Source organism: Hyaena hyaena, unplaced genomic scaffold (assembly GCF_003009895.1).
Source record: "Hyaena hyaena isolate Hyena2069 unplaced genomic scaffold, ASM300989v1 scaffold_475, whole genome shotgun sequence".
Classification (NCBI taxonomy): domain Eukaryota; kingdom Metazoa; phylum Chordata; class Mammalia; order Carnivora; family Hyaenidae; genus Hyaena; species Hyaena hyaena.
Genome location: NW_024081109.1, coordinates 1458062 through 1483963, shown reverse-complemented (window position 1 = coordinate 1483963; position 25902 = coordinate 1458062). Strand labels below are relative to the sequence as shown.

At 40.7% G+C, this 25902-nt stretch overlaps 1 protein-coding gene and 1 pseudogene across 1 annotated transcript in view; one reads left to right on the top strand and one right to left on the bottom strand.

Moving 5' to 3' along the window:
- OPRK1 (opioid receptor kappa 1) overlaps window positions 1-18865 on the top strand; it is a 29561-nt gene extending 10696 nt beyond the window's left edge. Inside the window, exons 2-3 of the mRNA XM_039254261.1 lie at window positions 6573-6925; window positions 18333-18865. Of these exons, the coding sequence (XP_039110192.1) occupies window positions 6573-6925; window positions 18333-18865 (886 nt within the window). The remainder of the gene's footprint in view (window positions 1-6572; window positions 6926-18332) is intronic.
- A 305-nt stretch (window positions 18866-19170) lies between these two features.
- LOC120246636 overlaps window positions 19171-25902 on the bottom strand; it is a 187398-nt pseudogene continuing 180666 nt past the window's right edge.

The window sequence follows — 25902 nt, the reverse complement described above, 5'->3', positions numbered from 1 at the left end:
AACTGCCAGTGCCATATTCTCCCAGAAACCCTGCCTGGTGACCTTGGTTCCTGACAGCTCTGCACATCGGCCTGTTCACGTATGGCTGCCAAACTAAGGGCACCCCCACCCCCTCAGTTCTCTGCAGACCCCCCACCCCGTTCTCTGTAGACATCACCCCCGCAGTTCTCTGTAGACCTTCGCCCCCCTCAGGTCTCTGTAGACCCCACCCCCTCAGGTCTCTGCAGAGAACTACTGTAGGAAGGTCTCGAGTTAATGTGTGATGGGGAACATTTCTTACTCCTGGAGACACCCTTCTCCGTGTCGCCAGGTGATGACCTTCCTCATGGCCTGACCCACATATCTTATCATCATTTCCAGGTTTGAAACATTGACAAGCATAGCGAGGACAGCCCCCAGACTTTGCTCTCTTAGTGCCATATGCTTCTGTGGTGTGTAAGCTAAAAAGGGCAGCCACTTGCTGCCAGCCCACCTCCAGCTTCTCCATACAAGCTAGAACTTCCCACCCAGATGGTGCCATTTTACTTGAAATACTTGCCAATTTTTGTAAAGCAGTGTTGAGGAAATGGAAAAAAATTTCTTATCTTCTCGTAGTAAGAAAGCTTACTATCCCCCCCCACCTCTGCCAACATCTGACTGAAAGGACTAACTACTATCTCCATTTGATTACATACAAACAATCCCCAAGTCCTCAACCAGACTGTCTTTGACTGTGAGGGTCTTATCACGCCTTCACAGGACCCAGTCCAATGAGGTGCCTAAAAGACCGTCAGCAAATAGTCACTGAACTCATAGTTGATTCATTACTCAGGATTACACTTGTCAGTTCTCCCTTTCAGTGCAGTAGGCTTAGAAGTATGTGTCTTCCAGAACCTGGAGAGAGGGACCCTTCCCTGCTGCTCCTTTCAGATCGTCCCACTGAGCTCCTGTCTTGGCCAACACCAGGAACATCACTTTACTCCCCTGAGTCTAACTTGCTTTGCTCTTATTAGGGAGAAGACATAAATCTCCTGGATAAACTTGAGGGGTAGTTGTGAGAATCAGATAAAATACATGGAGGTCAAAATACTGAGCTTTGTAAATTACTCGAGTGCTGGGGAGATTTAAGAATGTAGAGACTGGTATCTGCACCCAGGTTCGAATCTTGTAATGCCTTTTTTTTTTTTTTTTATTTCTCTATTTTGAGAGAGACAGAAAGTGTGCCCACATGCATGTGTGAGCAGAGGAGGGGCAGAGAGGAGAGGGAGAGAGAGAATCCCAAGTAGGCTCTGCACTGTCAGCTCAGAGCCCACGCAAGGCTCCATCTCATGAATTGTGACATCATGACCAGAGCTGAGATCAAGAATCCCACGCTCGGGGTGCCTGGGTGGCTCAGTTAGTTAAGCATCTGTCTTCAGCTCAGGTCATGATCTCCCAGTTTGTGGGCATCGGGCTCTGTGCTCACAGCTCAGAGCCTAGAGCCTGCTTCCAATTCTGTCTTCCTCTCTCTCTGTCCCCACCCGCTCATGCTATGTCTCTCTCTGTCTCAAAAATAAATAAACATTAAAAGAAAAAAAAGTCCCACACTCAACTGACTGAGCCACCCAGGTGCCCCTTGCAATGCCTTTTACAACCATATGACTTTGAGAAATGCACAGAACTCCAGTGATTCTCAGTGGCGTCATCTGTAGAATAGGGATAGTGATGGCTCTCACGTAGAGCTATGGTGAGGACTGAGTGGAAGAAATATGTGGGGTGTACAGCAGAGTCTGGCATGGGAGTGTTTGAAAGAAATGGTTATTAAGACTGCCATCGTTAACACGAACCACCTGAAAACAAGAGTGAGGCGGTGATACCAGGATGCCAGCAGATCAGGGCTCTCCATGGCAGGTGTCTCTGGCCCGGAGGATGGTGACAGTGGGCACTCCCACATGATGGTTTTGGAAAAGCTTGTTTCTCTGGGAGCCAGGACTTTTGCTATAATTAGTGTAGTTAAACGTTTGTGTGATTGGTAGCTATTTCTGTTATAGGTGCTCGTCTCTCTTATTCTGAGATCTGATGACCAGGTTTGAATTCTTTAGAAGTTCAAAACTTAAGCAGTTTCACACATTTACTTGTTGGAAGTACTTTTGAAAAGCTTAAGAGCAAATCACTCATCATTTTATGATTACTTAAAGATGTATATTATAGTTTTTTGCTTCAGTTTTTTCTTCTAGGTAGTTAACATATAGTATAATATTAATTTCAGGAGCAGAATTTAGTGACTCCTCACTTACATACATCACTCGGTGCTCATCACAAGTACACTCTTTAACCCCCTTCACCCATTTAGCCCAGCCCCCACCCACCTCCCCTCTGGCAACCCTCAGTTTGTTCTTTGTGGTTAAGAGTCTCCTATGGTTTGCCTCCCTCTCATTTTTTTCCTCCGCCTATATTCATTTGTTTTGTTTATTAAATTCCACATATGAGTGACATCATATGGGATTTGTCTTTCTCTGACTTACCTCACTTCAGCATATTGTATTCTAGCTCCATCCATGTTGTTGCAAATGGCAAAATTTCATTCTTTTTGATGGCTGAATAATATTCCACTGTATATTCCACTTCTTTATCCACTCATCAGTCAATGGGCATTTGGTCCCTTTCCATAATTTGGCTGTTATTAATAAAGACGTGTTATATTCTATCCTAACTCCTATTTCATCCCATTCACGGTCTTCTAGCATGTAAGGTCCTAGGCATCATTTTTACTATTAACTTTTATATTCAAGCTGAAGCATGGCTCTAACTAAAAACTAGGTTCATCTCTCCATGCGGTAACTGATGGCTTCCACATGGAAAAGAGGGAGAGGAGTTGAAGACCATGAAATAAACTAGCCATATTCTCTGGATCAGGGGCATTTCATTAATTATCTCAGAAGCTGTATAAGATAAGCCTTGTATTTCCCATTTTACAGTTGAGAATCTGAAGCCCAATTTTTAGTGATATATCCAAAATCAAATAGTTGGAGGGAAAAATAAGGACTAGAACCCAGATTGACCCAACTCTGTAAAGCAGGGAATGTCCGTCTAACTTCATAAAGTAAAAAGAGAATATCAAGTTTGCTAAATCTGAGAGAAGTTAAAGGCACTGTCTGCTAAAATCTTTGTATTAAAAAATTTTTTTATGTTTATTTATTTATTTTTTAAATGTTTATAGTTTATTTATTTTTGAGACAGAGAGAGACAGAGCATAAGTGGGGGAGGGGTAGAATCTGAAACAGCCTCCAGGCTCTGAGCTAGCTGTCAGCACAGAGCCCGACACAGGGCTCGAACCCACAACCGTGAGATCTGACCTGAGCCGAAGTCGGACGCTTAACCGACTGAACCACCCAGGCGCCCCAATGTTTATTTAATTTTGAGAGAGAGAGAGAGAGCAAGTGGGAGAGAGGCAGAGAGAGAGGGAGACAGAATCTAAAATAGGCTCCAGGCTCTGAGCTGTCAGCACAGAGCCCGATGTAGGGCTCAAACTCATGAGCCGCGAGATCGTGACCTGAGCCAAAGTTGGACACCTAACCAACTGAGCCACCCAGGTGCTCCTAAATTCTTTGTTAATGTCAGGGATTTGTCGGGGAGAAATGGGAAGAATATAGGAAGTCTGCCTGTAAGATGCACTTTTCAAACATAAAACCATAACTTAAAGAAGACAATATTTGAACAGATAACATTTCAGTGTTGCTCATTGGAAACATTTGTTCTGTCTCAGTAAGTGGACTTCCCTAGTTATCTGGGCCTTTAGAAAGCCTAAGCCCTGAGCATTGGTCATATACGTGTAATCACTTTCTAGAACTTACAGGCCACTTAGTAATATTTGGGTGAAAACTGTAAAGGTAAAATATGACATGTTTTAAAGTAAACTCCTCATGCTCCAGATCAAAGCACTGCTTAGATGGCAGAGCATCAACATGGAAACCAACAGATACTGACTGCGTGCGAGTCTTTACGTGCCTCCATCCAAGCACAGACCAACCATGTCCTCAAAAGAAGAGGAGAGAAGAGGGGAAGTTTGGGGGGGAGGGCAATTGGGACCCTGAGAATGAAGTGTGATCACACATTTCGAGTCAGGTCCTCTACTGCCTTTATGGTCATTTGGTTTTATGATCTTTATGTAACAGGAAACCAAACTCGGGAAAGTTGTACACTGAGTCCAGTCTCAGAATGATCCGACTTCAGAGAAGACCACTCTGCCTCCCAGGAGGGCCACGGCTGTGCTGTCACAATGTGTTAAAAAATATTTCTCATGTGGAAATTTATGTATTGAGAGACGCCCTGGCACCGGTCAATAATAACCATTGACTTTGATTTTATAGCCAAGGCAGTACTTCTCCATAACACATCTCCTTAGAAATGACCTTTAATGAAAGCCAACGCCATGACATTAAGAAAGTACACAGGGCATGGCTGAATTACTTATGATACGGTCTGCAAATCTGAGGTGTGTAGAAAGTAATTAACATGGATTTGCCCTACATTCCTTAGCATTTGGCCTCTGAAAACCTGCTGATACCATTTGGAACATTTCATGCCCTACAGATCCCTGAGGGAGCGTTCTCTAAGTAAAACAATCCTTTTAACTCCATTTTAGTTGAACATGGAATTGTTCTAAACTTCATATTATAATGGGGAGAATAATTTGGGCTTAAAGGCAACTTTTCTGACCTGTTCTGAAAATTACTATCCTTTCAGTTAGAAGAGGAAATAAATTTATGTGCTTTAAAAATCTCTCAAGATGAGAATAAAGAAAAACCGAGTTATTTCTCACCTACTGTGCTAGATTACATTTTGTGCTATGATCTATAAAGAAGAACTCAGTCTGCTTTATTTGCATCATGCATTTAAGATGAAAACCTAGTGGCACACTGGCAGACAAAATCAACAAACTGAGCTGTGTTTTAGCAACTGAAATGGAATGTATTTTATTTATTTATTTAATTTATTTTTAATTAAAATCCAAGTTGGTTAACGATTTCTGGAATAGAATTTAGTGATTCATCACTTACCTGTAACATTCCATGCTCATCCCGAAATCGTGAATGTGTTTTAAAAGTGAAAACCGAAGAAAGGGGAACCCTCTCGCACTGTTGGTGGGAATGCAAACCGGTTGTGCCACTGGGGAGAACAGTATGGAGGCTCCTCAAGGAAGTAAAAATAGAACTACCCTGTGATCCAGTAATTGTGTAATTAGGTATTTACCCAAAGGATACAAAAATACATATTTGAAGGAGTACATGTACCCCGATGTTTATAACAGCGCTATCAACAAGAGGCAGACCATGGAGAGAGCCCAAATGTCCATTGACTGATGGATGGATAAAGAAGATGTGGTATATAGTATACAATAGACTATTACTCAGCCATCAAAAAGAATGAAATCTTGCCATTTGCAGTGATGTGGTTGGAGCTAAAGGGTATTATGCTAAGTGAAATAACTCAATCAGAGAAAAGACAAATACCATATGGTTTCACTTATATGTGGAATTTAAAAGACAAACCAGGGGCTCCTGGGTGCCTTAGTCGGTTAAGTGTCCGACTTTCGCTTAGGTCACGATCTCATGGTTCGTCGGTTTGAGCCCCGCGTCAGGCTCTGTGCTGACTGCCAGCTCAGAGCCTGGAGCCTATTTCAGAGTCTGTGTCTCCCTCTCTCTCTGACTCTCCCATGCTCACGCGGTCTCTCTCTTTCTCTCTCCCAGAAATAAATTAAAAATAAATAAAAATAAATAAAAAAATAAAAGACAAACCATATATGGGAAGGGGGGGGAAGAGAAGAGAAGGAAACAAACCGCAAGAAACTCTTAGTGATAGAGAGCAAACTATGGGGTGACAGAGGGAGGTGAATGGGTGATAGGCTTGATGGGTGGGGGAAGGGCACTTGAGATGAGCACTGGGTGTCGTCTGTAAGTGATGAATCACTGAGTTCGACTCCTGAGACCAATATTGTATTGTATGTTAACTAATTAAAATTTAAATACAATAAAATGAAATTGAATTAAATTTTAAAAAGACCATTTTCAGTGTTCAAGAGACATTATCACAATGATGGATTTCTCAAAATAGCCCTAAGGAAAAGTTGAGTAAGCCTTATCTCTGTTTTATGCAGTGAAGGGGAAAAAATAAATTATGTAAGAAATATTTAAGGACAAGCAACCCCAGATAGGGCTAAAATGAATTGCTAGTCACAAAACAAAGACCTATATTATACACAAGTCTGTCCAAAAGATCTACATGTATATTCATCTATTTATATATGCTATCCTTTGCCTTTTGAAATTTAGATATATTTTGAACACAGCACGAGAATAAAAGCTAAGTAAAGTCAGAGATTTTTGTCCATTTTTTCTACTACTCCTAATGCCTAGAACAGTCCTTTTACATATTAGACACCCAATAAATATGTAAAGAATTAAAAAATGCAAAACAAATTCAAGAAATCAGAGGTTGTCACAAACACATTTGCCTCATGGATTTGACATGAAGATGAAGAGAAATGTCCTTGTATTTGCCTCATGGATTTGACATGAAGGTGAAGAGAAATGACCTTATTTCTTGTCTTTTAGATACACAAAAATGAAGACAGCAACCAACATTTATATATTTAACCTGGCGCTGGCAGATGCCTTAGTTACTACAACCATGCCCTTCCAGAGCACCGTCTATCTGATGAATTCCTGGCCATTTGGGGACGTGCTGTGCAAGATAGTCATTTCCATTGACTACTATAACATGTTTACCAGCATATTCACCTTGACCATGATGAGCGTGGACCGATACATTGCTGTGTGCCACCCCGTCAAGGCTTTAGACTTTCGCACACCCATGAAGGCGAAGATCATCAACATCTGTATTTGGCTCTTATCGTCATCTGTTGGCATATCTGCGATAGTCCTCGGAGGGACCAAAGTCAGAGAAGGTAAGAGCCATCCTTGTCACCTCTGTTTTAAAAACCAGACTTCTAATGATATAAACTTTTACTGTGCAAGTGAGTAGGACACACATCTAGAGGGAAAACCAAAGCCAGTGGAAATATTATGCCTGAGTCCATGGAAAATGAAAAACACAATAATTCTGTGCTTTCCATATCTAAACATAGGATAGGATAAAGACATTACCCAGATACACCTATCGGCGGTTCTGGAAGTGCTTATCAGAATCTGGAAGAGTGGGGAGGAAGCAGGGAGCCACAGGCATGTGGAGTTTTAGAATACCTTGCATCCTGGCGATTCTCAGGTACACCTACGCACTCTTCTTTCTCCCTGAAAGAGGACCCTAAATCATTAGAGACCTGTGCTGGCTCTTTACTCTTTTTCTTTAGGCGTTAATCTCCATGTCACTATTATAATAGCTTCATCTGGCTATTGGCCATTCAAAATCAGGTTCACAGATAAATGACAATACACATGAGTCCCCCCTGCAAACAGGACACTTGATGTTTTCCCAGTATTTCTAAGATCTCACCCTGGGCTACATGTTGGAATCACCTAGACACTTTAGAAAATACAGTTGATCCTTGAACAATGTTGGGGGGGGCACCAACCCCACAGAATCAAAAATCCATGTATGACTTTTGACTCCCCAAAACTTAACTACTACCAATAGTCTATTATTGACCCAGAAGCCTTACTGATAACATAGTCAACTCACATGTTTTGCATGTTATATGTTTATATGCTGCATTCTTACAATAAAGTAAGCTGGAGAAAAGAAAATGTTATTAAGAAAAACATTAACATAGAGAAAATACAATGATAGTACTGTACTATATTTATATTTAAAAAAATCTGCGTATCAGTGCACCCGTGTAGTTCAAAACCAAACAAACCTGTGTTGTTCAAGGGTCAGTTGAACTGATGCCTGGGTCCGCACCCTGGAAGGTCTGGTTTAATTGGCCTGAGGTACTGTCTGAGTGTCAAGATGTTTTAGACACCCCCAGACGACTGTGACCTGTAGCCTGGGTGAGAATTACTGTTGGGGCAGTTTTGCTTAGAAATTCCTTGGGAAGAAGGGAGCAGAACCATCACTTTGGACTTTATAAATGCTATTTATTGCTATAGTAGTTCTCTAAATTCTCTAGTTTATTAGGAGGCTCATGGGAGTACAGATAATTGAGTATGTGTAGTAGAGGACTTGCCAGCTCATAGAAAGGGCAGGTACTAAAATCATAGCTTACGTGGCATTGTCCACATTTAAAAAACCTTTTTAATGTTTATTTTTTGAGAGACAGAGAGAGAAAGAGCGTGAGTGGGGAAGGGGCAGAGAGAGAGGGACACAGAATCCAAAGCAGTTTCCAGGCTCTTAGTTGTCAGCACAGAGCCTGATGCAGGACTCGAACTCATGAACCATGAGATCATGACCTGAGCCAAAGTCAGACACTCAGCTGACTGAACCACCCAAGTGCCCCTGGCATAGTCCACATTTCTGAAATACAATCTTTTCCCTCTTAAACAATAAAATGGATTTCCATGTGTTAAACTATAATACTCGGGTAAACTTTAAGACATGTTAAACTTCATCAGAGAAGCGTTTTAAAATATGATTAATTACATACCAGGGTTTTGTTTGTTTGTTTGTTTGTTTTCTTTCTGCATACAACAAATGAAAATAAAGTTGCAAGAGACTTTTGTGAGCCTGGGGTGTTGATACTTAATAACCAGATTCAAGAGGATTCAAAGACACCAGGAGGACTAGAAGAATGGCCTAAATAATCACAGAAGATGGTGATTTTCCCCATGGAACATAACTGATTTTGATATTTCACGACACCCTTGCAGACTTTACCACTGCAGTCCTCTAATTACTGTCAGAAAATGACATCGCAGAAGCGAATGGATCTCAATTTGGTTTTTGAAAGAGAAAATGAAGATAGGTGTAGGTTTTCCAGGAAGGAGTTGCTGTAGATGAATGCGTGCAGATGCAGTGGAAGAAAGGATCAACCAGTGTCAGGAGAAGATTAATCTGTGCAGCGAATAGAGGAGAAAATGGGAGAAAATTAAAGTAGTCCTGCAGGAGGGCTCCGTTCTTTCCATGTTTCTTTCATTTTCTAAAGCAGATTTTCATGTGATGAAAGATTGTCTGTGGACTCATTTTGGAGCACTGGATGACACCCCACGTCCAGACTCTTGGATAACCAAGAGGAGCATTTTCCACAATCTCTGTGCCCTGAAGTAGAGCTGAATGTGTTGGTAGTTGATAGTGTGGTGTTTGTGGAGCATGCTCACCGAAGGAAATCAGGCATGAATTGCATTAGAACACTTCCATCTGGACAAAATATCTCGGCTAATGTTCTGGGTTTCTTCCTGGTTTCTTTTTGGTTAAGAGCACAGATTCTGAAAGCAAGCTGCCTGGAATTGGATCCTGATTTCCCCTTTATGGACAGTATCACTTAGGAGACATTACTCAGACTTTTGTGCCTCAATGTCCTCATCTGCAAAATAGGGGCAGATAATAGTGTCTCTGTCTTAGAGGGTTTTCCAGGTCTAATGAGTCAGTGCATGGAAAGCCGGAAAGCAGTGCCAGTGTCTAGGAAGCGCTTATTAAATGTTAGCCAGCATCTTTATCTGACCTAATGATTTTAACAGGTCCTGCCTTCCTGCTTAGGTTTACCAACATCTACAGGATATTCCTTCAATATCAAAGGCTCTTGTGTACAGCAAAATTTTCACTTTATAGGCATAAGATGTTAAATATAACATGTTTATATAGTATAAACGTGTGTACCATCTATTTGGGGAATTCATAGTCTACCTATTACTATTACTAATGACTAACTTGTTATGGCTACAAACAAAAATACAAAACACAAACTGCAAATACAAAAGAATTCTTAACAAAAAGAATACACACAAGGAAAATTTTAGTTTAGGTATTAGAACTAACTCTATACTTATAACAGCCTTGAGACATTGGAACACGTGCCCAAAAAGAAAGCAATGGCCCTCTAATATTAATATAAAAGAAAAAGAAAAAGACTAGTGTGTAGAAAAACCACTTTATTATGGTTGATATGCAAAGAGCTGTACATATTTAATGTAAACAACTCACTGTGTCTGGAGATAAACATATACCTGTGAAAGCATCATTCCTTCAAGACCACAGACATTTATCACCTCTTGAAGTTTCTTCCTGCCTTGTTTATTATGTTTCTTGCGTGATAAGAAAATGTAACCTAAGATCTAAGTCAAGTATGTAGTTCAGCCTTGTCAGTTACAGAAACTGTGCTACATAGTAGATTTCCAGAACTTATTTACGTGTATAACTGAAACTTTGTACCCCTTGACCCCTGTCTCCCGTTTCTTGTGCCCCAAGCTCTTGGAAACCACAATTCTTGTCTCTGCTTCTATGAGTTTGATTATTTTAGATCCCATATATAAGCAGATCATATAGTATCTGTCTTTCTTTGTCTGGCTTATTACATTTAGCATGATGTTTACCAGGTCTGTCTGTTGCCACAATTGGCAAGATTTGTTTCTTTTATTATTTTATTTATTTATTTATTTATTTATTTATTTAAATGTTAATTTTTGAGAGACACAGCATGAGTCGGAGAGGGGTAGACAGAAAGGGAGACACAGAATCTGAAGCAGGCTCCAGGCTCTGAGCTGTCAGCACAGAGCCCGATGTGGGGCTCGAACTCATGAACTGAAAGACCATGACCTGAGCCAAAGTCAGACCCCCAATTGACTGAGCCACCCAGGAGCCCCAAGATTTCTTTTTTTTTAAAGACTGAATAATATTCCATTACATGTGTATATTGCTATGCATCATACCCCACATTTTCTTTATCCATTCATCCATCGGTGGACATTTAGGTTTTTTTCCATTTCTTGGCTAGTGTAAATAATGCTGCAGTGAATGTGGGAGTGCAGATACCTCTCTGAGATACTGATTTCATTTCTTTTGGATATATACCAAGAAGTGCAATTACTGGATCATATGATAGTTCTATTTTTAATTTTTTGAGGAGCCTCCATACTGTTTTCCAGAGTAGCTGCACCAATTTGCCTTTTCTGCACAAGATCCCTTTTCTGCACATTTTTGCTGACACATCTTTTTTTTTTTAATTTCTTTTCTTTTCTTCTTTTTTTTTGAATAATAGCCACCATAACAGGTATGAGGTGATGTCTCTCTGGTTTTGATTTGCATTTCCCTGTTGATTAGTGGCGTTGAGCACCTTTTTATATACCTGTGGGCAGTTTGTACGTCTTTTTCGGGGAAATATCTATTCAGGTTCTTTGCCCATTTTTAAATCAGATTATTTGCTTTTCCATTGTTGAGTTGTATGATTTCCTATATATTTCAGATATTAACCCTTTATTAGATACATGATTTGCAAGTATGTTCTTCCACTCTGTAGGCTGTCTTTTCAGTTTGTTGATTGTGTCCTTCACTGTGCAGAAGAGGCTTTTTTTTTTCTTCCTTTTTTCTAGTTTGGATTAGTTTGATGTTATCTTGCTCGTTTATTTTTGGTTCTGTTGTTTGTGCTTTGGTACTATATGCCCCCCCACCCCCCCAAAAAAAAAAGTCATTGCCAAGACCAGTGTCAAGAAGCTTTTTTTCTCCTATGTTATCTTCTGGTAGTTTTATTTACATTTAAATCTTTTTAAAAAATGTTTTATTTATTTCTGAGAGAGAGAGAGAGAGAGAGCAGGGGAGGGTCAGAGAGAGGGGGACACAGAATCTGAAGCAGTCTCCAGGCTCTGAGCTAGCTGTCAGCACAGAGCCCAACGCGGGGCTCAAACCCACAAACTGTGAGATCATGACCTGAGTGGAAGTCGGCCGCTTAACCAACTGAGCCACCCAGGTGTCCCTACATTTAAATCTTTAACCCATTTTGAGTTGATTTTGGTGTATGGTATATGATAAGGGCCCAAGTTCATTCTTTTGCATGTGGATACTTCATTTTCCCAGCACTATTTCCCCATTTTCTATTTTTGGTGCCCTTATTGGAAGAGTACTTGACCGTATAGGTGTGGGTTTATTTCTGGGCTCTCTAATCCAGTCCACTGAAATGTGTGTGTGTGTGTGTGTGTGTGTGTGTGTGTGTGAGAGAGAGAGAGAGAGAGAGAGAGAGAGAGAGAGAGAGCACCAGACTATTTTGATTACTAGAGCCAATCAGGCAGCATCATACTTCCAGCTTTATTCTTGCTCGCAACTGCTTTGACTGGTCAGGGTCCTTTATAGTTCCATATGCATTTGAGGATTATTTTGTTCTAATGCTGTGAAAAATGCCATGGGGTTTTTATGGAGGTTGCACTGAATTCGTAGATTGTTTTGTGTAATATAGACATTTTAACAATATTAGTTCTTCCAATTCACGAACATAGGACATCTTTCCATTTAACTGTGTCTTAAATTTCTTTCATCAGTGTTTTACAGTTATCACTATACGGATCTTTTAGGCTTATTTACAAATTTATTTCTAAGTACTTAATTCTTTTTTGATGGTAACATACATCGGATTGTTTTATTTATTTTTCAGAGAGCTTATTGTTAGTGTATAGAAATGCAACTGGTTTTGTATGTTGATTTTTGAATTATGCAACTTTACTGAATTCGTTTATTCTAACGGTGTTTTAGGCAAGTCTTCAGGGTTTTCTCTACATAAGATTGTGTCATCCCCAAACAATTTCACTTCTTTCTTTCTGATTTGGATGTCTTTTATTTCTCTTCTTGCCTAAATGCTCTGGTTAGACTTTCAATACTCTGTTGAATAAAAGTGGTGAGAGTGAGCATCTTTGCCTTGTTCCTGATTTCAGAGGAAAAGGCTTCAATCCTTCACCATTGAATTTGATAGTAGTTGTGGGCTTGCCCTACGGGGTCTTTAGTATGTTGAGGTACATTCCTTCTATACTTTGTACGTTGAGAGTTTTAATCATGAATCGATGTTGAATTTTTGTCAGATATTTTTCTGCGTCTATTGAGATGATCATATGATTTTTATCTATCATTCTATTGATGTGGTGTGCCACATTGTCCGATTTGGGGGATCATTGCAGGGATAAATCCTGCTTTCATTGCAGGGCTAAATCCTGATATTGGTATATGATTTTTTTTTCGTGTGCTGTTGAATTTGGTTTGCTAGTGTTTTATAGGATGTTTGCATCTCTGTTCATCAGAAATATTGTGGTGTCTTTGGCTTTGGTATCAGGTTAATGCTGGCCTTGTAAAATGAGTTTGGGAAATGTACCTTCCTCTTCAGCCTTTGAAAGAGTTTGAAATAGATTGGTATCCTTTTTTAAAAAAATTTAATGTTTATTTAGTTTTGAGAGAGAGAGACAGAGTGAGAGTGGGAGAAGGGCAGAGAGAGGAGACATAGAATTGGAAGCAGGCTCCAGGCCCTGAGCTGTCAGCACAGAGCCCGACACGGGGCTCAAACTCCTGAACCGTGAGATCTTGACCTGAGCTGAAGTCGGACGCCTAACCAACTCAGCCACCCGGGAGTGCTTGGATTGGTATCCTTGTTAAATGCTTGGTAGAACTCACTAGTGAAACTATCTGGCACTTGGCCTTTCTTTGTTAGGAAGTGTTTTGATGTAGTGTCAATCTATTTGTTATTCATCCATTACATTTTCTGTTTCTTTATGATTCAGCCTGGTAGGTTGTGTGTTTCTAGAAATTTATCTATTTCTTCTCGAGTATCCAATTTATTGACATGTAATCATTTATAGTAGTCTCTTACAATCCTTTGTATTTCTGTGTTATCAGTTATAGTGTCTTTTCTTTCATTTAGTCTTCTGTTTTGTTCTTAGCCTAAGGGTTTGATTTTGCTTATGCTTTCAAAAAGATTTTGTCTTTTCTGTTGTTTTTCTGGTGTCTGTTTCATTTATTTCTGCTCTTCATTATTTCCTTCCTTCTACTAACTTTGGGCTTTGTTTGTTCTTTTTCTAGTTCCTTAATATGTAAAGTGAGGTTGTTTATTTGAGATCTTTCTTTTTTCTCAATGTAGGTGCTTATCATCATACGCTTCCCTCTAAGACCGGCTTGTGCTGTGTCCTCTAGTTTTGGTGTCTTGTATTTCTGTTGTCATTCATCTCAAGCATTTTTTTGTTTTACTTGGACTTTTTCTTTGTCCATTGGCTGTTCAGGAGAGTGTTATTTAATTTCTATGTATTTGTGAATTTTCCAGTTTTCACGTGGTCAGAAAAGACACTTGATATGATTTCAGTCTCCTTAAATTCATGAAGACTTGCTTTGTGGCATCATGTATGATCTATACTGGGGAATATTTCACGTGCTCTTGAGAACAGTGTGTATTCTGTTGCTGTTTTGTATACGTCCGCTGAGTCCATTTTATTTATATTGTTGTTCAAGTCAGCTGTTTCCTTATTGATTTTATATCTGGATGATCTATCTATTGTTGAAAGTGGGATAGAGAAGTCCCTATTATTACTGTATTGTGATCTATGTCTCCCTTCAGTTCTGTTAATACCTTCAGTTCTGTTAATATTTGCCATGTGTATTCAGGTCCCCCAATGTTGGGTGCATATATACTTACAATTGCTGCATCTGCTGCATGACTTGGCCCTTTTATCATTATATAGTGTCTTCCTTCACCTCTTAAAGACAGTTTCTAAGTTGAAGTCAGTTTTGTCTGATGTAAATATAGCTACTTCTGCTCTCTTCTGGTTTCTGTTTGCATAGAGTATTCTTTTCTATCCTTCACTTTCAGCCTACATGCATCATTAAGGCTTAAAGATGCATTATTTTCGCTGAAAGAGAACATGTAGTAAAAATGGTGCACTTGGACTCGAAGTTCCTTGATGATTTTCTCTGTATTCTCTTTTCTTTGTTGGTATAAACTTAGCTTCGCTGACATTTCCAGAGGATGTTTCTAACTCTATCACTGGATGTTTCCCCAAAGTTTTGTAAATGGAGCTGTAGTTGATTATTTCACCCATTCAGCAAATATTATTTTTTTTACATTTATTTATTTTTGAGAGAGACAGAGCACAAGTGGGGGAGGGGCAGAGAGAGAAGAAGACAGAATCTGAAGTAGGCTCCAGGCTCTGAGCTGTCAGCACTGAGCCCAACACGGGGCTCAAACTCACAAACTGTGAGACTGTGACCGGAGCCAAAGTCAGACACTGAATCAACTGAGCCACACAGGCTCCCCAACCCATTCAGCAAATATTTGTTGAGCTCCTACTACATGCAAGATAATTTGTTCAAGAGGAAGCCAATAGTCACAGTTAGAATATGTGCCCAAATTAAAAAGCAGCTCTAATGCTGCCTTACTTATCTTAGCAGACTGCTCTTCCATAATTACTACTCTAATCAGTCCCTATTTTCAAGGGTTTCCCTGTGATATTCATTTATTCACTTATTTAACAACTTTTACTGCTTAAACACCTTATGTTTTTTTTTTATTTTTTAACTGTTTTATTTATTTCTAGGAGAGAGAGAGACAGTGTGAGCAGGGGAGGGTCAGAGAGAGAGGGAGACACAGAATCCGAAACAGGCTCCAGGCTCTGAGCTGGCAGTCAGCACAGAGCCCGAAGCGGGGCTCGAACCCACGAACCGCGAGATCATGACCTAAGTGAAAGTCGGACGCTTAACCGACTGAGCCACCCAGGCGCCCCAAGCACCTTATGTTCTTATTTAACAGTTTGTACTCCTTAAGCATCTTGTGTTCTTGCCACCTATGTGCCAGGGATTATTACATATTGGATAGAGCAGGCTGGGTATCTACCCTAATGTAGTGTACATTCTGGATGGAAAGAAAAATGTCAGGAAAAGTAACATATTATTATATGAGGCCTTCTGTCTGACTTCTGTGATTATATGATGATTAAAATTAGGGCGAGTGTAAGGGTGCCTGGGTGGCTCAGTCGGTTAAGTGTCTGACTCTCAATTTCTGCTCAGATCATGATCTCATGGTTTGTGAGTTTGAGCCCTACGTCAGGCTCTGCTCTTATGGTGTGGAGCCTTCTTATAATTCACTCTCTCCCTCTCTCTCTCTGCTCCATCAGCCCTCTCTCTTTCTCTCTCTCTCAAAATAAATAAACTTAAAAAAAATAAGGCGAGTATAATATGTAGAGAGAATATAGGTTGCAAGGGAGAGGGCTATGGCTTCTTATATAAATGTCTTTGATGTGATATTTAATCTTAGGGCAACTTCAAGAAAGAGACAGTGTTGGGATACACAAAAGCTAAGCGTGGAAAAAAGAAAACAGAAAACTAGACACGTGCCCTACTTTCAAGGAAGCTAGATTCAATAGACAAATCAAACCCAGATGAGTATCCTTTTTAAATTCAGATTTTTACAATGTGTCACCTGTCAAAAGTTGTTTAACAAATACTTTTCTTCAATGCTAATAGTGATGATTTTAAAAAAATGATTTTAACAGTTAGTACTCACATAAACACTAAAAGCAAAAATTAAAAGAGATGCTTGTTTTTTTCCTAATAGTCTTCATAGTAACAGTAGCTTGAACAATGACTTTTTTTAGAGAATCAGAAATTACAAGTTATTCTGGAAGTTTGCATTTACCAGTGAAAGATTTGATCTGGTATCTAGTTGATAAAAGGTATATTTCTAAGAAAGTCATCTTTATCAATTGGCCAAAATGATTATTATATTCTTCGTATTTTAAAGTATGTCTAATTGAAATTCTAAGATGATACATTTTGGTTTTACTGAGGGATGTTTGATGAAGGTCACATTAAAATATTTTGGAAAACATAAATAAAACTGTTTCACTTCTTTAAAAATGTTCTCATGCTGTTTTTGAAGTGGATATCCCAATGTCAGAAGAGAATATTATCATTATAAAAATTACACTCTTGGGGCGCCTGGGTAGCTCAGTTGGTTAAGTGTCTGACTTCAGCTCAGGTCATGATCTCACAGCTCGTGGTTTTTGAGCCCTGCATTGGGCTCTGTGCTGACACCTCAGAGCCTGGAGCCTGCTTAGGATTCTGTGTTTCCCTCTCTGTCTGCCCCTCCCCCACTTGTGCTTTGTCTCTCTCTCTCTTAAACATAAATAGAACAAACAAAAAATATTTTAAAAAATTACACTCCTATTATCGCTGATGATAACTTTATCAGTAAGGAAGGATCAAGACAAAGTTTTTTGCCTCCTCTGTGCTCAGTGACTGCTCAGAGGGAAGGGGACCAATATGACTTGATGCTTGGGGAGACAGGGAGCCCCTGGGGGGGTGAACAGCCCCCCAGTGAAAGTATCATAACAGTGTATATCCTGGGTCTCTGTTCTTTCTCGTCTCTGCTCTTTCCAATATGAAGATCATTCCAAAGAGAATATTATCCAGCAAAGAGAAGTGGAGCAAATGGCAGTTTTCCAAGTGATGATATAAAATATTTGTTTTATCTGTTACATAGTCTGTGTTAGTAAATATGAAAAATGTGTCTCCCTTGTCAATTTCCTTGATGATGGTGCTAATGACGATGGTCTTTTTCCTGCATTTTCTCTCCTACCTTTTTCTGTTTTTTTCTCTTTTCTTCTTCCTTCTCTTCCTCCTCCAAAAGTTAACTCCTATTTCAACAATGCCTTTCAACAATTGATTCCATTAAGTCACAATTCCTGGTTCATATTTGGTCACATTTTGTATAAATTTTTACTGACACACATAATGATTTCTTATAAATCACTTGATGTTTTCAGACAAGTTGACTTTTGCTAAATTGAATGGCTAGCTTTTAAATATTTAGTCGTTTATTACAAATAGATACTAGCTTTCTTTGCCAGAGCCCTGGGCCTGGGAGAATTGTTAATAAATGGAAATGTAAATAAGGGCTTATGCTATAAATTACCAATTTAGCTCTTCTGAAAGTCATCCATGTCAAACTGAATTCCACAACTACATAATTCATGTTGCTAGCTTGTCTTATTTATTCCATAGTATTGTGAAGTTACTAATAAATGACTTCATTGTTCTAAGCACAAAGATAGGATAGATTATATATACGACATTCATTCATAATTTGGTGATCTGCCTCTGGTAAGATCATCTCACCATCATTGTACCTTTGTACCCAAATGTATTGAAACTTGCTTTAAATTTTTTTTTTTACTGTTTATTTATTTTTGAAGGAGAGCGAGCGAGAGCATGAGTGGGGGAGGGGCAGAGAGAGAGGGAGACAGAATCGAAAGCAGGCTCTAGGCTCTGAGCTGTCAGCACAGAGCCTGACTGATGTGGGGCTCGACCTCACGATATGGGAGATCATGACCTGAGCCGAAGTCAGAAGCCTGGCCGATTGAGCCACCCAGGAGCCCCTGAAAGTAGCCTTTAGAATACTTTGCAACCATGGTCATAAAAAAAGATTTTCTTCTGATGCTTACGTTTGTTGTGTTCCCCTTGTCCAGACGTGGATGTCATCGAGTGCTCCTTGCAGTTCCCGGACGATGACTACTCCTGGTGGGACCTCTTCATGAAACTCTGTGTCTTCGTCTTTGCCTTTGTGATCCCTGTCCTCATTATCATTGTCTGCTACACCCTGATGATCCTGCGCCTAAAGAGCGTCCGACTCCTTTCTGGCTCCCGAGAGAAAGATCGCACCCTCCGTCGGATCACCAGGCTGGTGTTGGTGGTGGTGGCCGTCTTCATTATCTGCTGGACGCCCATTCATATCTTCATCCTTGTAGAGGCTCTGGGGAGCGCCTCTCACAGCACAGCCGCCCTCTCCAGCTATTACTTCTGCATTGCCTTGGGCTACACCAACAGCAGCCTGAACCCCATCCTCTATGCCTTTCTTGATGAAAACTTCAAGCGGTGCTTTAGGGACTTCTGCTTCCCAATGAAGATGAGGATGGAGCGACAGACAACCAGTAGAGTCAGAAACACGGTTCAGGATCCTGCTTACATGAGGGATGTCGGCGGGATAAATAAGCCAGTATGACTAGTTGTGGAGATGTCTGCTTATAGTTCTTCAGGAAGAGAAGAGTTTAACGACCTAGGGTCAACTCAGATTAGTACCGAAGTCTGAGACGGAAAGGTAGAATTCTTAACAAACTTTTAGAAATCTCATGGTCTGAAGTCAATAGATGTGGGCTGGGTTGGCAGCCCAGGTCAGTGGAGACAGCAAGGTGGTAGGGACGGAGTGGTGAAGATTTGAGTAAGAAAGACACTCGCTTTCTAGGGCGAGGAAGCAAGACTGACTCTCAGTTCCTTTGATGAACAAGGAAATAAGTCCTTTTCTTCTGGTCACCCAGCTTTCGTCCAGGACCCATCTGCTGTGGCCTGCCTGTGCAGTGTGGTTCCAACAGCTCTGTTTAGGAAGAAGGACAGGAAAAACATACACTGGCTTCAGAACTTACTGGGCGTCCCGTCCAGATGCTTGCTTTACACTGACGACAACAACCTGAACAAAAGTGAGGACCATTTCTAGGGTGCGTGCCCGGCTCCCTTCATGCTGTGGACACACGCGTTTCGTGTGGCTGCGTGCTGAGGATTCCGGCCTAAGTATGACTGGACCCACGCCCGAGGTGTCTGATGTCCATGTGTAGTAGGAAATTATCCTGCTATGCAGGAAGTTACCTACACGTGCAAAAGGTGGTTTCCAACAGAGTCTCATTTCTTAAAAGCCTTGGTTTGTTTTTCAGCATGCTCTTCAGATAAATCACTTCGTGACAAAGCATGTCTTGACATCAAGAAATATAAAGTGGTTCAAATACCACTGGAACTATATAGAGTTACCTTTGTAAATAATAGTATCTATATGCGAAGAAGCAAGGGGCATGCCCACCAGCCAGGCACTTTCCCAGAACACACTAACAGCTAGTGAGAGCTGACGCCGAGACACTTGGGGACTACATAAGCTTCCCTCTGGGAGTTGGTCAGGCTCCGTCGCTTCCAGACCCCCGAGCACCATTGAGTCCTTCACTGGTCCTCATAACTCATGGGTTAATTATGAAATAGCTCACTCATTCCCAGGTTGTTGACTTGACATGATCTAATTTATATTCATTACCGAATTCTCTCCTGCCATGGAGGGAGGGAGTTTGGCTCCTGTCACTCTCGAGCTAGGATTCTGTGGCTTGTAGCAGGAAGCAGAAATGGTCCTAACTGTGGGCTGAACGAGGACATTCTGTCACCCACGGTGCTTGGACACACCTCGCACCGTGTTCTGCGAAGAGCACACCAGTGGAGGCTAATGCCACGGGCAGCACATTTAGGATAATTTTGCTAAAACTTCCAGATGACATATTAATTCTCCTTTCTTTCCCCCTGAAACTTCTGATTTCAGAGGTAATGGATTTTTCTGTAATTTGTGTAGGCAGAAGGAAGGGATAATTTGGAAATAACACCCATCTCTCCTTTAAGGCTATGCGAGATTAGGGCAGCACTCCCTTGGGAGTTGCTGGGAAACCAAATGTATAGAGGTACACACTCATGGACGCCATTGCATCTGTAATTTCCATTCACGGTGTACTTTCTGTACTCTCTGTCACCTCTGCAAAAGGAGAGGTGTACTCTCTCCTTTTGGAAACAGACTTTGCATTGAGGGTTTTATATTGTGGCTTCAGAAGTTTACTATGATGATATTTGTCTACATTCCTGATTTTCAAAGCACTGAATAGATGACAATACAGAAAGGCAAGTTCTTCCTAATGAACATGAAGTACTCCTTTGAGCATATCATTGACTGTCTCAGGCGTCCTTGTATTCTTATAACAGAGTGTGGACAGGAATGGCTTACATGTTGATTGGCATTCACCCCATGGTTAAAAATCCTGACTCTCATATGGAGGGGATATTCATACAGAGAGTAGTTCTGGGAACCGGCCCTCCTGATGTGAGAAATATAAAAATCTCTTTGTGGAACACTAAGACCCAGGAGACTTTCTTGAAGGATTCTTACGCAGTCCAAAAATAGAACAGAGATACAATCAAGGGATGAAATTACAGTAATGGATTTTCTTTCAATTAGCACCCCATGTGCCCTTATGGTATCTATTGCCATTATTGGATTCTGAATTTTAGCCAGATTATCCTGCAGGTCTTTGTATTTAAGTTTGCAGCCCAAGAGAGAGAAATAGCTCTAAGTGCCCACAAGGGGCGTACAAGTTTCTCTATTATTGTGGGCACCAATTTCCCCAAACTGGAAGGGGAGAGAGAGTGGCTTGTCATTACAGGGCACTACATTAAAGGATGAAAAAGTGAGTCATATGTATTACACAAAAGTATTTGTCAAAAGCGTGTATGTGTGCACACATGTGCATGCATGTGTGAGTAACTGTGTGGGCGCATGTGTCTTTGTGTACCTAAGTATGTGTGTGTGCATGATAGGGTGCACATGCATATGTGAAAGTGTGAATACCTGTCTTTCTGTGTGTGCCCGCCTGCATGTGTCTGGGAATACATGTGTGTGCATGTATGTGAGTGTGTATACATGTTTGTGTAATTGAGTGTATGGGTATATATGTTTGTGTATGTATGCATGTGTTTGTGTGTGTGTGTCTATACGAGTATATATATGTTAGTGTGTGTATACGATCATGCGTGCGTATATGTGTGTGCACATACATGTACGCATGCGTGGGTGTAATAATGTATGCTTGTGTCCTGCTCTCCCATCGCAGTAGGAGGGCACATCGTCTGCTGTGTCTGTTTGAGACCAGAACTGTGTGTATCTCATCTTGAGATCAACTCTCCATAAACTCCTTCATCTTCCCACCCTGGTGACTTCTGGAAGATAAAATCTAGTGAGCGTTCATAAAAAAAAAAAAGAGAGAGAGAGAAATGGAACAGCCCTGCAGGATGCAGCAATGAGGATGAAAATGTAAAATTCCAACCGGAAGGAGACAGGAGCCGCCATTAGAGTCTCAGAAATACTCCAGATCTAAGAGCTCCCCAGTGCAGAGAACAATCAGTCAAAACTCAAAGCATAATACTAAAACAGAAGCAGTCTGGAAAGGCAGTTTTGAAAAACGTGAAGGAACATTCACATAAATCTTAAGAACATTGTTCCATTCTGTGATGAATTACTGAGAAACACAAGTTCTTAAATCTGTAGAACCATTATAAGAAAATTTATAGATGTTTCATCTAATATTGGGACATATGAAGATAAATAGATGGAATAAAAGGAATACATTGGAGAGTGCCTGGCTGGCTCAGTCAGCGAAGTGTCAGGCTCTTGATTTCGGCTCAGGTCATGATCTCACAGTTTGTGGGTTTGAGCCTTGTATTGGGCTCTGTGCTGACAGTGCATAGCCTGCTTAGGGTTCTCTCCCTCCCTCTCCCTCTGCCCTTCCCCTGCTTGTGTTTTCTCTCCCTGTCTCTCTCAAAAGAAATAAACATAAAAAGAAAGGAATACATTGGCTTTAAATTAGACCTTTATAAGGAGAAAACTATGACAAGGCTGTATGTCCATCTAGTGAGATTTATTTTCTAAACAAGAGCTGCTTGGGAGATGCAGCATAAATGTGAAAAGCCCATCCCTCGAGGACATGAGCCTCCTTGCCCTAAGGCAGTTTTCTTCTCTGAAACAAGAGTATACTCCTATATTCTTTACTGTATATTATTTATATCTTGCGCTTTAGGAAGGTGATAAGTATGCCTTGTATATACGATTGTGTGCCTTGTGATAAAATAAAAATTGCACCTGCTCAAAACACAGTGGTCAATTACTGTGATATATCATTTATTCTTCAATGGCTTTGATGATGCTACACTTCAGCAGAACACCGTTAACTATTTCTCACAACTAAAAACAGTCGCCTTGATTTTCCATCCAGGACAATGTCGTGGATAGTTGATAGAAAGGAACAAAACCTAAGAATCTAAACCGCGACCTTAAATTTCAAAACCTATCAATCACTTAGGAAAATTTACGTCTTTATGCAGTAATGCCGTCAAGATTCTAGAATCAGTGGGGGCGCCTGGGTGGCTCAGTCGGTTAAGCGTCCGACTTTCGCTTAGGTCATGATCTCACGGTTCGTGGGTTCGAGCCCCGCGTCGGGCTCTGTGCTGACAGCCAGCTCAGAGCCTGGAGCCTGCTTCAGATCCTGTATCTCCCTCTCTCTCTGACCCTCCCCCTGCTCACACCGTCTCTCTCTCAGAAATAAATAAAACATTTTAAAAAATTTTTAAAAAAAGATTCTAGAATCAGTGTCACACATGGCCTTCCCTAGGGAAAACCACTTTTTCATTATGGAAAATATTCTAAATGAGACTCTCCTGTCAGTAAAAAAGAAATTAAACTCTCCTGCCTTGCTTCCAATACAGTATAGCTTCACTACTGTCATGAATTACCTGTTTCTAAACCTCATGGTATTTGTACGCAGAAACAAAGAGGTGTGTGTGTGTGTGTGTGTGTGTGTGTGTGTGTGTGTGTGTGTGTATGTAGAAACACACTTAGGGAAGGGAGGTTAAAGAAAAGGATGCCTCTAGCTGGTCGAGGAGATCACACTAGCAGATCCTATTTTCATTTAAAATAGCCCATTTCTTTCTAGTCTTTATCTTTGATTGATAACTCAATTTCCTTGGGGATTGGGGCTCAAATGGCCTACAAGCTGGACAGTACGGCAAACTTGATATGCCATAAGCTTTAGGCATCATGGTACCTTCTCTCTGTAATTGATTTGCTGCATGATACATTCCTATGGCTAGTCTCTAGGTTTGTGGAAACTAGGGATAACAACACGAAACAAACAAATCTTAAAAATGCTTTCAAAAGCTGTTGCTTGAGAGAGTGTTCCCATTTATGTTAGGAAGTAGGCCAGATTCCACATAGGTATACAAAACAGATGCACCTTCGATACTTACAGCCTAAGGCAAAGAAGCAATTAAGGAAATAATTACAATGTATTGCCATGAGAAGACAAATTAGTGAATGCAACCTTTTCTAAAAGGTTTTTTACATAGACATACTTTTTTCTTTTTGTTTTTATCTTTTAAATTTATTTCTGAGAGAGAAGGAGACAGTGTGAGCAGGGGAGGGTCAGAGAGAGAGGGAGACACAGAATCTGAAGCAGGCTCCAGGCTCTGAGCTGTCAGTACAGAGCCCGACGCGGGGCTCAAACCCACGAACCGTGACATCATGACCTGAGCCGAAGTCGGACGCTTAACCGACTGAGCCACCCAGGCGCCCCTACATAGACATACTTTTAAAAATCCTTTCTCTGTGTCTTTATGTTACACTTGAAACTACTAGAATAGCTAGAATAGCAGTATTCTAATATTTGAAGACCGTTAAAATGAGAACTACTAGTAAATCCTGTGAGCGACGTTGTGAGTTTCAAATCGTCAAGGAAGACTACGTTTTGAAAGCCACATAATTCAGGAACAATGTAGTCTTGGAATTATACCAAAGGATGAGACACTGATAACTATGATCTGTGCTGAAAAGGTGTATGTAAAACACAGTGCAAACTACAGGGTCTCAGAGAGTTGCATTCAACAATTTCTAGTGGAACCGGGGAGGGTTTAGAATAGCTGGTTTGCAACCAATTCATTCCCCTTGTGCTCTTTACTGGGGGAACAGGAGCAAACACAGGTGACTACCTTGCAGCCTCAACTGCACCTCTGATAAAAATTTCTGGATGATGTAAGAGACCTTCTCTACAAAACGCCCTTAGCAGGATGTCCCTGGCTAGAGGATTACTTGTAATAAACCTGTAATCTATAGGTTTATGGTTTGGGAGGGCATAAAACGGATGTTTCAGAACTCAAATACTTTCCTCGCTGTTTGAGGTGGCCTACAACTTCCTCAGAAACCTCAACTGTTACTTAGGGGAAGAAACTTCATGTCAGATGTGGGAAAGAAGGGCCAGTGACCACCTGTGAGGTCTCAGATGAGTCTCTAGTTCATCAGAACTAAAGATTTTCTGTGTCCTTGAAGTTACAAATACAACTTGATATTTCTAATGTCATAATGTGCCTCAACCATAAATTCACACTAAAAATATGCTGCTCATGGCTAAGAGATATTTACTGAAGAAAAGTATCAGTTAACTTTTGATTTAAAAATAACAGTGCTGCTATGGCTAGTATTAATAATTAGAAAAACTCTCATTTATTGTTATACTGAGTGTTTTCTTTTTTTAAATGTTTATTTATTTTTGAGACAGAGAGAAAGAGAGACAGAACGCAAGTGAGAGAGGGGCAGGGAGAGAGGGAGACACAGAATCTGCAACAGGCTCCAGACTCTGAGCTGCAATGCTGGGCTTGAATCCCCATGAGTTGGAGTCATGAACTCAACTTATGACCTGAGTTGAAGTTGGACACTTATCTGACTGAGCCACCCAGGTGCCCTACATGGAGTGTTTTCTAGGTCCTGAACTCATACTCTCAATAAGTCTCTAAGTTAGTTGCATGAGATGAAAAAGTCAAGTAAGTTTGCCAGTGCCACTTACCATGTGGCAAGAAGTTGGGGGGAAATGTGATTATTACATGCAGAATGATGGGATTTCTTAAGATCAGCATTGTGGGAGGTTGGTGAGCAACAGGAGAGATCAGGGGGTTGAACACTAGCATAGCATTGGAAATTAGATGGCTGGATGAACTCTCAGATCTGATTGAGATTTGTGTGGTCTGGGGCAAGAGCGTGATCTTTTCTGCATGACAGTATCTTCTGTAAAATGTTGATGAAAAGATCTATTGCATGGAATTACTGGGCTCCTATAACTAAAGTCCATACTCAACAAGTGTTTGTTACTATAATTACTATTATCCTCAACTGGCTGCACTGCAAGAGCATTGGATTCCATTATTTCCATGGTTTCTTCCAATTGCATGGCTCTGTGAGATTGCCTGTGGGCTGCTTCCCACGGCCATGTGACACATCATGGCCACATGAGATCCAGTAGGTAGCGAGGGCTGCTTCCTACAGCCATGTGACACATCATGGCCACAGGAAATCCAGTAGGTAGCGAAGACGCAACTCTGGAAAGAGAAACTGGGTCGAACATTTACTCTCTCCTCAGTGGCTCC